At 40.8% G+C, this 12,511-nt stretch overlaps 1 protein-coding gene across 1 annotated transcript in view; it reads left to right on the top strand.

Moving 5' to 3' along the window:
* The window catches only part of Canx (calnexin), a 45,934-nt gene that overhangs the window by 30,285 nt on the left and 3,138 nt on the right, over positions 1–12,511 (top strand). Inside the window, exons 2-12 of the mRNA XM_013030887.1 lie at positions 649–825; positions 2,781–2,854; positions 3,381–3,439; positions 4,320–4,461; positions 4,871–4,952; positions 5,462–5,654; positions 6,920–7,109; positions 9,124–9,237; positions 9,593–9,749; positions 10,962–11,177; positions 11,984–12,103. Of these exons, the coding sequence (XP_012886341.1) occupies positions 652–825; positions 2,781–2,854; positions 3,381–3,439; positions 4,320–4,461; positions 4,871–4,952; positions 5,462–5,654; positions 6,920–7,109; positions 9,124–9,237; positions 9,593–9,749; positions 10,962–11,177; positions 11,984–12,103 (1,521 nt within the window). The 5' untranslated portion in view covers positions 649–651. The remainder of the gene's footprint in view (positions 1–648; positions 826–2,780; positions 2,855–3,380; positions 3,440–4,319; positions 4,462–4,870; positions 4,953–5,461; positions 5,655–6,919; positions 7,110–9,123; positions 9,238–9,592; positions 9,750–10,961; positions 11,178–11,983; positions 12,104–12,511) is intronic.

The following is a 12,511-nucleotide window of genomic DNA, read 5'->3' as shown; positions in this document are numbered from 1 at the left end:
GTCCAGTCGTGGGGCCTGAACTCTGGGCCTGGGCACTGTCCCTCAGCTCTTCAGCTCAAGGCTAGCACTCTACCACTTGAGCCACAGCGCCACTTCCAATTCTGGCTTTTTTCTTTTTGCTTATGTGGTGCTGAGGAATCGATCCCAGGGCCTCAGACATGCAAGGCAAGCGCTCTACCACTGAGCCACCTTCCCAGGCCCCCCCCCCCTTTTTTGTGGTGGGTTGTAGACTTGAATTCAGGGCCTGGGCAGTTTCTCTGAGCTCTTGCTGAAGGCTAGCACTCAACCACTTTGAGCCACAGCTCTACTTCTGGTGTTTGAGTGAATTAATTGGAGATAAGATTCTCACAAGGACTTTTCTGTCTGGACTGGTTTCTAACCATGATCCTTAGATCTCAGCCTCCTGAGTATCTAGGATTACAGGCGTGAGCCACAGGCCCATGGTTCATCTCTGTTATTTCATTGTAATGTTCCTTAATCCCTTTGATTTCATGTTCCTTAACTATAGAATGAATACTTAAGGTTTCTTTTACCTCTTTGATTTGAAAGCTTTAATTTTAAACATGAAGGTGGGAGGGATTAATAGTCTTTCTGAAATTTAAAATAAGAGGCAGCACATTTAGTTTATCTTATTCTCTTTATGTGTAGATCATGGAAGGGAGATGGTTGCTGTATATGTTACTGGTCCTTGGAACTGCCATTATTCAGGCTCATGATGGACATGATGACGATATGATTGATATTGAGGATGATCTTGATGATGTCATTGAAGAGGTAGAAGATTCAAAATCGAAACCAGATACCAGCACTCCTCCATCTCCAAAGGTTTGAATTGGTTTTTGAATCTATTCCCTCATGGTAAATATGAACATAGGGGTTGAGCATGTAGTTCAGTGGTAGAGTGCTAGTATGTTCAAGGCTCTTGAGTTTCAGCTCCATTACTAAAATTAAAAAAAAAGGGGCTGGGAAGGTGGCTCAGTGGTAGAGTTCTTGCCTTGCACACCTGAGGCCCTGGGTTCAATTCCTCAGTACCACATAAGCAGAAAAAGCTGGAAGTGTTGCTGTGGCTCAAGTGGTAGAGTGCTGGTCTTGAGCTGAAGAGCTGAGGGATGCACTCAGGCCCAGAGTTCACGCCCCACGACCGACAAAAAAAATAAATAAAATTAAACATAGAATAAATTTGGATCTTTTCAAAGGAAAAGCAAAGTTTGTTAAGATAACAAAACTGATGTTTGCTTTGTTCTATATTGCCAGAGGTCCATATGGATTAAATTCAATCCTAGCTACTCAGGAGGCTGAGATCTGAGGATTGCAGTTCAAGTCCAGTCCAGGCAGGAAACTACAATTAACCACTAGAAAATTAGAAGTGGCCCTCTGGCTCAGTGGTAGAGCACTAGCCTTGAGCAAAAGAACTCAGGGAGAGCGCCCAGGCCCTGATTTCAAGCCCAATTTTTTCTTAAAAAAGAAAAAATTGCTGGACACCCATGGCTCACGCCTGTAATCCTAGTTACTCAGGAGGCTCAGATCTGAGGATCATGGTTCAAAGCCAGCCCTGGCAGGAAAAGCTGAGAGACTCTGATCTCCAATAAACCACTAGAAAACTGGAAGTGGCGCTGTGCCTCAAGCGGGTAGAGGACTCGCCTTGAGCTGAAGAGCGCAGGGACAGCACCCAAGCCGAATTCAATCCCCACAACCGACCAAAAAGAAAAAAGAAAAGAAAAATTTTATTTTTCAAGGGGTAGCTATGAAAGTTTCATGGCAATTTAAAGCAAGCCAGGAAAATTAATCTATTGAGAAAAGACAGTTGTTGGTAGCTGGGTGCCAGTGGTAGTGCTATTGTTCAGGAGGCTGAGAATCAGTCTGGGCAGACAAATCTGGAGAGACTTATCTCTAATCAGCAAAAAGCCAGAAATGAAATTGTAGCTCAAGTGTTAGAACTCTAGCCTTGAGTGAAAAAGCCAAAAAATAGCTCAAGGCTGAGTTCAAGTACCATTATCAACACAAAAGAAAATGTTACTGGGGGCTGGGAAGGTGGCTCAGTGGTAGAGCACTTGCCTTGCATGCTCAAGGCCCTGGGTTCGATTCCTCAGCACCACATAAGAAAAAAGCTGGAAGTGGTGCTGTGGCTCAAGTGGTAGAGCGCTAGCCTTGAGCTGAAGAGCTGAGGGACAGCGCCCAGGCCCAGAGTTCAGGCCCCACGACCGGACCCCAAAAAAAAAAAAAGAAAATGTTACTGTGCAATTTTTTTTTTCTTTCTAGTCCTGGGGCTTGAAATCAGGGCCTCGGCCCTGTCCTTAAGCTATTTTGTTGAAGACTAGGGTTCTACCACTAGAGCTACAACTCTACTTCCTGCTTTTTTTGGTGCTTAATTCAAGATAAGAGTCTCACAGATGGAAGTGGCTCTGTGGCTCTCGAGGTAGAGTGCTCGCCTTGAGCTGAAGAGCGCAGGGACAGTGCCTAAGCCCAGAGTTCAAGCCCCACGACTGACAAAAAAAAAAAAGGCTCACAGACTTTCTTGCCTTGGCTGGTTTTGAGCTGTAAGACTCAGATCTTAGCCTGCTGAGTGGCTAGGATTACAAGCATGAGCCACCAGTGCCTGGCTGGAAAAAAAAAAATTTGAGGCATGGTTTTGCTATGTAGTGTAACTGGTATGTAATTTGTGATTCTCGAGTTTAGTCTCCGAAGTGCTGGGATTACAGCATTTGTGAACCTTAATCCCTTGTGAACCTTTAGGCTCAGCTAAAATTTCAATTCCTAATTCACTTCTGTCTTTAACATAGGTCACCTACAAAGCTCCAGTTCCAACAGGAGAAGTTTATTTTGCTGATTCTTTTGATAGAGGCTCTCTGTCAGGGTAAGTGTTTTCCTAGGTAGAAAAATCATAAAAGGTGGACATCATTTGTTTTGGACCATAGCATTTTATCTATCTAATCTTTATGTCTCTTTGGGAATATAGACTTTTGGAACTGGTCATTCGTATTGCTCCCATTCTTTTCCCTCTTCCTCTACCCTAGATTTTGTTGTTTGGAAAATTTTGTCTTGAGCCTTAAAAAATAGTCCAATGAGCTTAACACTGGTGGCTTAATCCTGTAATCTTAGCTATTCAGGACTTTGAGTGACATCTGAGGCTCACTGTTCAAAGCCAGTTTGGGCAGGAAAGTCCATGAGACTCATAACTTTGGTACCCTTTCTTTTCTTGGTTTGTAAGCTGAACACAGTGCATTATCACTTATGTATGACAGACATATAATGACAAAGGTTAAGTAGGCTATCAGGAGAAGTATAGATGGTTCATATATATCTATATATATATATTGTTTCCCTTCACTTGATCAACTGTCATTTGAATCTTTAATTTGAAGGTTTATCTTTAATTACAGGTGGATTTTATCCAAAGCCAAGAAAGATGACACTGATGATGAAATTGCCAAATACGATGGTGAGAATTTCATTTTGTCTAGCAGATGGAGGTGATGGATCTCCATGGCGTCTCTTAAGACTAGCTAGTTTCAAAAAGTACTCCTTGGGCCGGGCGCTGGTGGCTCACGCCTGTAATCCTCGCTACTCAGGAGGCTGAGATCTGAGGATCGCGGTTCAAAGCCAGCCCGGGCAGGAGAAACCGTGAGACTCCTATCTCCAATAAAAACTACCAGAAAACCGGAAGTGGCGCTGTAGCTCAAGTGGTAGAGCGCTTGCCTTGAGCTGAAGAGCTGAGGGACAGCGCCCAGGCCCAGAGTTCAAGCCCTACGACCGACCAAAAAAAAAAAAAAAAGTACTCCTTGGGAATTGCAACATCTTTGTGTATTGTCTTATGTGATAGGAGTAGACCTATGTGATAGGATCAGACCTGTGATACTGTATATTAGAGGAAGTGCTTTTCAAGGCATTGGTATAATGAATATGTTGGATATCCTACTGTTAGATAAATATTTGTATACTTTGTATTAACAGCCCAGCTGTCATGGAATAATGAAGTATGTTAAAAATTTATCAGTACAGGGGCTGGGAAGGTGGCTCATTGGTAGAGCGCTTGCCTTGTATGCCTGAGGCCCTGGGTTCGATTCCTCAGCACTACATAAGCAAAAAGAAAAAAGCCAGAAGTGGCGCTGTGGCTCAAGAGGTAGAGCAATGGCCTTGAGCTGAAGAGCTGAGGGACAGCGCCCAGGCCCAGAGTTCAGGCCCCATGACTGGTTAAAAAAAAAAAATTATCAGTTCAATAGACTTGTAATACATGGAGTTTAGTTGGTTGCCATTTAAAAGACCTTCAAAGGTATAGTTAAGAAGTGGTGAACTTTTTTTTTTTTTTTTCTGTTTTGTAGGAAAGTGGGAGGTAGATGAAATGAAGGAAACAAAGCTTCCCGGCGATAAAGGACTTGTATTGATGTCTCGGGCCAAGCATCATGCCATCTCTGCTAAATTGAACAAGCCCTTCCTATTTGATACCAAGCCTCTCATAGTTCAGTAAGTGAAATGCTTGTTTGTTAAAAACTATAGAAAGGGTATTTAAGAGGACATCAGAAAACTGTTGAAAAATTAGAGATTTTATATACACACACAAACACACATACTATTCTAATGAATTTCGAATCCCCTAATAAAGTATTTTGAAACAAACTAGTTACTTCTTTCATAGTAAAGGAACATCTGAATTTTGGAAAAGCTTATTGGGAATCTGCTTTAAGGTTTAGTTTTATTTACCTTAGTTATTTTTGTGGGATTTGGTAGATATACAGAAACAGTAGATAATAGAATCTTTTCTAAATATAAACAGATGGCTTGTGATAAAATCTTTAACTAGAGTGGGGTAAAGATATTATAAGATCTGATCTTTCAGAATGCCATGAGGTGTTTTGCTTTTCTCTCAAATTAGGTATGAGGTTAATTTCCAAAATGGAATAGAATGTGGTGGTGCCTATGTGAAACTACTTTCCAAAACACCAGAACTCAACCTGGTAGGTACCTGTTTGTTGTGTGACTGGCCTTGCACAAATATTTTTTAAAAATTAAATCTTAGAGAAAAAGGGAAGAAGATATTATAAAACAAGAAAATAAAGGAAGGAAAAAAAGAAAGAAAAAGCCTACTCCTTTCTGTTAATTTTTATCTCTTAGAGTATTTACAATATTGATTTTGACATTAATGTGCTCTTTATTTGAAATGTCGCGTTAAAAGTTACCAGCAACACTCTGATTCTCACTGGTTTCTGATTTGTGTAAGTTTTAGTTTTAGCAAACTTAGTTTTACTTTTTTGAAAACAAATATATGCATTAAAAAGCACTTAGATATATTGTTTTCTAATGATTGTTAATTATTTCTTTTCATTGGTGTCTGAAATTTATACAGCAGCCAACTTTTAAGTATAACTAATTTATTTGGAATTTTGTAAGAGAAAACATACTTATGAAAGGTTGCTTTAGAAGACTGACAAGATTTACTTAAAATTATTCATCTTTGTTTCTGAAGGATCAATTCCATGACAAGACCCCCTATACGATTATGTTTGGTCCAGATAAATGTGGAGAAGACTATAAATTGCACTTCATCTTTCGCCACAAAAACCCCAAGACAGGTGTATATGAAGAAAAGCATGCTAAAAGGCCAGATGCAGATCTGAAGACCTATTTTACTGATAAGAAAACACATCTTTACACATTAAGTAAGAAAAAACATTAGTTTGGGTTTTTAAAAACATGAGGTTTTAAGATATGCCTGGAGAATACTGGAACCTGCAAGAAATCTTGTACCTTTGTGGTAGAATGAACTTTATTAGTCAGCACTAAAAGAAGTTTCTCTTCCATTGTTGAGTGAGGACTTTGTGTGCATGTGTGCATACGTGTGCTCATGAGTAAATGCCAGTCCTGGGGCTTGAACTCAAGGCCTAAGCTGTGACCCTGAGTTTTTTTGTTCAAGTCTAGTGGTCTACCACTTGGACCACAACTCTACTTCAGCTTTTTAGGTGGTTAATTGGAAATAAGTCTCCCAGGGTGGCTTTCAACCATGATCCTCAGATCTCAGCTTCCTGAAGTAGCTAGGATTATAGATAACTGTGAGCCACCAGCACCACCCGGCTGTTTGATACCATTTTAAGAATATACTCTTGGGAGGCTAGGAATGTGGCTTAGTAATAGAGCGCTTGCCTAGCATACATGAAGTCCTGGATACCCTGGGTTCAGTTCCTCAGTACCACCAAAAAAATACCTGAAGTAGTGCAGTGACTCAAGTAGTAGAGAGCTAGCTAGCCTAGCCTTGTGCAAAAAGCCCAGGCCCTGAGTTCAAGACCCAGGACTGGCAAAAAAACAAAAACAAAAAACCAACAACAATGTACCCTTGGATCTGAAAGTGTGTAGTTCAATGGTAAAAGTGCTTCCTTAGCACAAGAACATGGGTTCAACCTTCCAGCACCACAAAAAAAGAAACATGCTTTTATGTCCTATTAAGAGTTAATTCACTGATACTTCTTCATTCCTGCCCTTGTTTAGATTCTTGTTGATAAAATGAAATAATAGAATATATAGGAGAGTTAGATGTACAGTCTTTCAAAATTATTAGTTGAATTAACTTTTTGTTGTTGTGGAGCTTGAACTCAGGGTCTAGGTGCTGTCCCTAAGCTCTTTTTGCTCAAGGCTAGCGCTCTACTACTTTGAGCTACCACACTACTCCCGGTCTTCTGATAGTTAATTGGAGAATAGAGTCACCCACTTTCCTGCTTGGGCTGGCTTTGAACCACTGTTCTTAGATCTCAGCCTCCTGTAGTAGCTAGGATTACAGGCATGACCCACCAGGGTCCAGCAGTTGAACTGACTTTGAATGCTTCAGTACCTGGACAGTTAATCTCAACTCTGAATAGGGTTTCAAGCTTGGCCACTGATGCCTAGCAAGTGTCGGGTTAACTAACTTGAATTGCATCTAACCTTTTTCCAGTCTTGAATCCAGATAATACTTTTGAAATATTAGTTGACCAGTCCGTTGTAAACAGTGGAAATCTGCTAAATGACATGACTCCTGCTGTAAATCCTTCACGTGAAATTGAGGATCCAGAAGACCGGAAGCCTGAGGACTGGGATGAAAGACCCAAAATACCGGATCCAGATGCTGTCAAGCCAGATGACTGGTGAGTCTTGGGGACCCATCCTTGAGTGTAAAAGAACATTTACTTACATTCACATGGCTACTCACACCTCTTGATGTAGCCAAATGTTGGTAGTATAAGATCTGATTAAATAACCTACAGTGTAAATCAACTGTAATAATAAAAAAACAGAAGAAAGAAATCTGTTTCAGTTCTGTATTAAAGAGAAAACAGAAATTACTATCTGTAGTTGAAAAGGGGGCCAGTAGTGGTTATCCTAATTTTCTCATGCCATTTTATAAATCACAGAATTTAAAAATGATGGTAGTTTGTTATCAGCACGCTTCAATTTTACGTGTGTGTGTGTGTGTGTGTGTGTGTGTGTGTGTATGTATGTGTATGTACTGGCGCTCAAACTCAGAGCCTGATGCTCTCACTTAGCTTTTTTTTTTTTTTTTTTGTCTGCTCAAGGCTAGTACTCTACCTACATCTTGAGCCACAGTTCCACTTCAAGCTTTTGCTGTTAATGGGAGATAAGAGTCTCAGGTGGGGGGCTGGGAAGGTGGCTCGTGGTAGAATGCTTGCCTTGCATGCATGAGGCTCTGGGTTTGATTCCTCAGCACCACATAAGCAGAAAATGCTGGAAGTGGTACTGTGGCTCAAGTGGTAGAGTGCTAGCCTTGAATTGAAGTGCTGAGGGACAGCACCCAAGACTGACAAAAAAAAAGGAATCTCAGGTGGGGCTGGGAATGAGGCTTAGTGGTAGAGTGCTTACCCGGCATGCATGAGGAGGCCCTGGGGTTGATTCATTAGTACCACATAAAAAATTAAGAGTACTGGACTTTCCTGCCCAGATTAGGTCCTGTGGGCATTTCATGTAAACAGAATAATATGATATGATTTTTTGAATACGGCTTCTTTTAGTCAGCATAAATGTTTCTGAAGTTGAACTTTTTTTTTTTTTTGTCGGTCATTGGGCTTGAACTCTGGGCCTGGGTGCTGTCCCTGTGTTCTTCAACTCAAGGTTAGCACTCTACCGCTTGAGCCACAGTGTCACTTCTGGTTTTCTGCCCAGGCTAGCTTTGAACCTCGATCCTCAGATCTCAGCCTCCTGAGTGGCTAGGATTACAGGCGTGAGCCACTGACACCCGGCTTGAAGTTGAACATTTGGAAACATGTAAAAATACATTTCTTTCAAAGGTTGAATATCTTGTAACATAGATAATACTATATTCTGTAGTTGATGAGCAAGGTTTTAGGTTGTTGCCCTCTTTTGGTTGGGATTGAGTTGTAAAAGTTCTTTATTCTGAATAATATGACTTTGTTAGATACATAATTTACAAATACTTTCTAGAAGTATTCAATTGGCAGCAAAGTCCATGACACTCTTATCTACAATTAACCACCAGAAAACCAGAAGTGCCACTGTGGCTCAAGCGGTAGAGTGTTCACCTTTAGCTGAAGAGCTGAGGAACAGCACCAAGGCCCAGAGTTCAAGCCCCATGATCGACTAAATAAATTAAAAAGATATTAAACCAGGAGCTGGTGGCTCAGGCCTATAATCCTAACTACTCTGTAATCCTAACTACTCAGGAGGCAGAAATCTGTGAATTATGGTTCAAAGTAAGCTGGGCAGGAAATTTGGTGAGGAAGGTTTCTTATCTCCAGCTAACCACCAAAAAGCTGGATATTAACTTTCATTTGAAGGTTAAGAATGACCAGTTTCTCAGGCTGGGAAGGTGGCTTAGTAGTAGAGCTATTGCCTTGCATGCATGAGGCCCTGGGTTCGATTCCTCAGCACCACATAAGCAGAAAAAAAAAAGCTGGAAGTGGGGCTGTGGCTCAAGTGGTAGAGTGCTAGTCTTGAGCTGAAGAGCTGAGGGACAGCACCCAGGCCCAGAGTCCAGGCCCACGACCAGACCCCCCCCCAAAAAAAGAAAAAGAAAAAAAGACCAGTTTCTCACAAGTAAATGAATTACTTAAAAAGAATAAAAAGGCACTATATTCTGCTTCTCTGGCCAGTATTGTCATAATTGGTACTTTCCTTATGTATAAGGGATGAAGATGCTCCTGCTAAGATTCCAGATGAGGAGGCCACGAAACCTGATGGCTGGTTAGATTATGAGCTCGAATATATACCTGATCCAGATGCAGAGAAGCCAGAAGATTGGTAAGAATTGGAGTTAAGACTCTAAATTACCTATTTTTCTTTTTGGAGTTAAGATTCTAAATTACCTGTTTTTTTTTTTTCGTTTTAAATTAAAATAAGCTAGATGGTTAAATATGGTCAAAATGCCCAAACTTAAGGATAAAGGTCTATAAATATAATTGTATTTTATCATTTTTTGAAATGCATCTGTTAAGAAAGGCCATTCTGTTGAAAGTGAGAAAGAAGATGGTATTCTGTAGTACAACACTGAACGAATTCCACCAGGATCTCCTGGGAATGCTGGGTTGGCCGGATGTTCATAGTTCTTCATCCCAGAACCCATTGGTAATTTGTTGTTTATATTACATCTCTACAGGGATGAGGATATGGATGGAGAGTGGGAGGCTCCCCAGATTGCCAATCCTAAATGTGAGTCAGCTCCTGGGTGTGGTGTCTGGCAGCGGCCTATGATTGACAACCCCAATTATAAGGGCAAATGGAAACCTCCCATGATTGACAATCCTAATTACCAGGTTTGTCCTTTTTGATTACTGAGTTGATTTTATTAATGTTTGTCCATCTATGAGTTTTATCTGAAGTGCTATTCATGATTAAGTGGGAAATAAACTTCATATGTTGAGAGACAACTTAGTTTTGTAGGTTAACTGTTGGTAAAGAGAGAAAAGATTCATAGTTGCTTATTACGTCTGCTTAAAAGAAACAGGGATAATTGGTTTCCATGTCCCAGTGCTCACTCTTCTGAGTGGCCTTTATTTTCTTTTTGTTAAATGTGCTCTTTTTTTTTGATTCATTATTATTTTTAAGTAGTTGTACAAAGAAGTTCCCATTCTACAAAACAGTATATGAATACAAGGTGTCTGACAACATTGCCACCCATCGCTCCTAACCCATCCCTTCTCTCACTTCTTTGTTTTTAAAGTGAGGCCCAGAGTTCAGGCCCCACAACCAAAAAAAAAGCCAATCGGTAGAGTGCTCACCTTGAGCTGAAGAACTCAGGGACAGTGCCCAGGCCCAGAGTTCAAGCCCCATGACCGACCAAAAACAAAACAAAACAATCTACAGTATCCACAGATGTGAGCCAGTCTGCAGTGGCTCACATCTGTAGACACTCCTAGATACTCAGGAGGCTGAGATCTGAGGATCACAGTTCAAAGCTGGCCTTCAGCAGGAAACTGTGAGACTTATCTCCGGATTAACTACCAGAAAACCAGAAGTAGTGCTGTGGCTCAAAGTGGTAAGGGTGCTAGCCTTGAGTGAAAAGGCTCAGAGACAGTGACCAAGCCCTGAATTCAAGTCTCCTATACCTGCAAAACAACAACTACAAACCTTCACTAGCCAGTTGTCATTGGCTAGATACTTTATAATCCTAAACTACTGAAGAAACTGAGATCAGGAGGATTGTAGTTTTTATTTTTTAAATTTTATTGTCAAGGTGATATATGTAGAGTGGTTACAGTTAAATCTGTAAGGTGGAGAATTATAGTTTGAAACCATCCTGAGCAGAAAAGTTCATAAGACTGTCTCTAACCAGCAAAAAGCTGGTATAGTGCTATCAAAACAAACAGAACTGCTGAATTCACATCCCAGTATCAATAACACATTGCTGTCATTTGCTCTTTTCCTGCTGTTCACTTAAGTTTAACAAAGTTAGTATTTGTCCTCCTTGATGCAGTCAGTTTTTGTGTTCCTTACCTGAAATAATTTTTTGAAACTTTTTTTTTTAGGGAATATGGAAACCCAGAAAAATACCAAATCCAGATTTCTTTGAAGATCTAGAACCTTTCAGAATGACTCCTTTTAGTGCTATTGGTTTGGAGCTGTGGTCCATGACTTCTGACATTTTTTTTGACAACTTTATCATCAGTGGTGATCGAAGAGTAGTTGATGACTGGGCTAATGATGGATGGGGTCTGAAGAAAGCTGCTGATGGAGCTGCTGAGGTTTGTATTTGTTATTAGAGGTAATGGAAGTAGTTTGGGAATGCTGTCATTGTGGTTTTCTCTTTTTGGGAAATAACATTACCTAAAGTATAACTGTGGATCTCATTTTATTATCACTAAGTGGCTTTAGAGTCTCTCCTGTGTTATGTGCAGGGTGTGTATGACTTAATTGCCATTGGGAACACATTTTAGCACACTCTAATAATGTTTATTCATAGTTTGTTCATGTGTAGAATTTTTAGACAACTGTTCTTATGACTGAAGAATTTAATTGTGATGCCTGAGATACTATAAGCCACCATTTCTTGCCAGCACTGGTGAGTGGCTTATGCCTAGAATCCTGGCTACGCAAGAGGCTGAGATTTGAGATCTCAGTTCTAAGCCAGCCAGGATAGAAACAACTGTGGGATTCTTGCCGCCAGTCAACCACCAAAAAGTCAGAAGTAGAGCTGTGACTCAAGTGGTAGAACACTAGTTTTGAGCTCAGAAGCTGAGACAGAGTGCCCAGGACCTGAGTTCTTTCCCGAGGATAGGCATCCAAAAACAAAGAATCTACTTAAGGAAGTTGGTCAATCGGTAGAGTGCTTGCCTTGAGCTGAAGAGCTCAAGGACAGCACCCAGGCCCAGAGTTCAAGCCCAAGACCAACAAAAAAAATTTTTTTTAATTAAAAAACAACAAAAAACCCTACTTAGCTTTGAACCCTTTGAGAAAGGAGCAACCTAGCAATGCTGTAACTGAACAGAGGAATAAATAGTGTAGTTTGCATTTGATGTTAGAAGACAGTGCTTTCTGCCTTGTTTTGCAGCCAGGTGTAGTGGGGCAGATGCTGGAGGCAGCTGAGGAGCGCCCGTGGCTCTGGGTGGTCTACATATTGACTGTGGCTCTGCCGGTGTTCCTTGTCATCCTCTTCTGCTGCTCTGGAAAGGTAGGGATGTGTTTTGAAATTGGAAGGAATTGTATTGATGTTAAATATAATTCAGATAGATATATCACTTAAAGTTTTTCTCAGCAGCTCTGTAGTCATGACTGAGCCACATTTTCTGTTGAATTCTGAAACATTCACTCCTACCTGATGGCCATTTTTTTTTTTTTTGATGGCCATTTTTTTGCAGCAGACTGGAAGAGAATTTATAGCCCCTCAGTTGCCATTATTATTTATTTCTCTCCATTAATATTTGGTATCAGCGTTTTCTTTTTTAAGAAGAGCAACAAGCCAGGCACCGGTGGCTCACGCCTGTAATCATAGCTACTCAGGAAGCTGAGACCTGAGGATCACAGCTCAAAGCCAGCCCAGGCAGGAAACTCCGTGAGACTCTTATCTCCAATAAACCAC

This window comes from Dipodomys ordii, unplaced genomic scaffold, assembly GCF_000151885.1.
Source record: "Dipodomys ordii isolate 6190 unplaced genomic scaffold, Dord_2.0 Scaffold135, whole genome shotgun sequence".
Taxonomy (NCBI): Eukaryota; Metazoa; Chordata; class Mammalia; order Rodentia; family Heteromyidae; genus Dipodomys; species Dipodomys ordii.
This window is presented reverse-complemented; position numbering and strand designations above follow the sequence as displayed.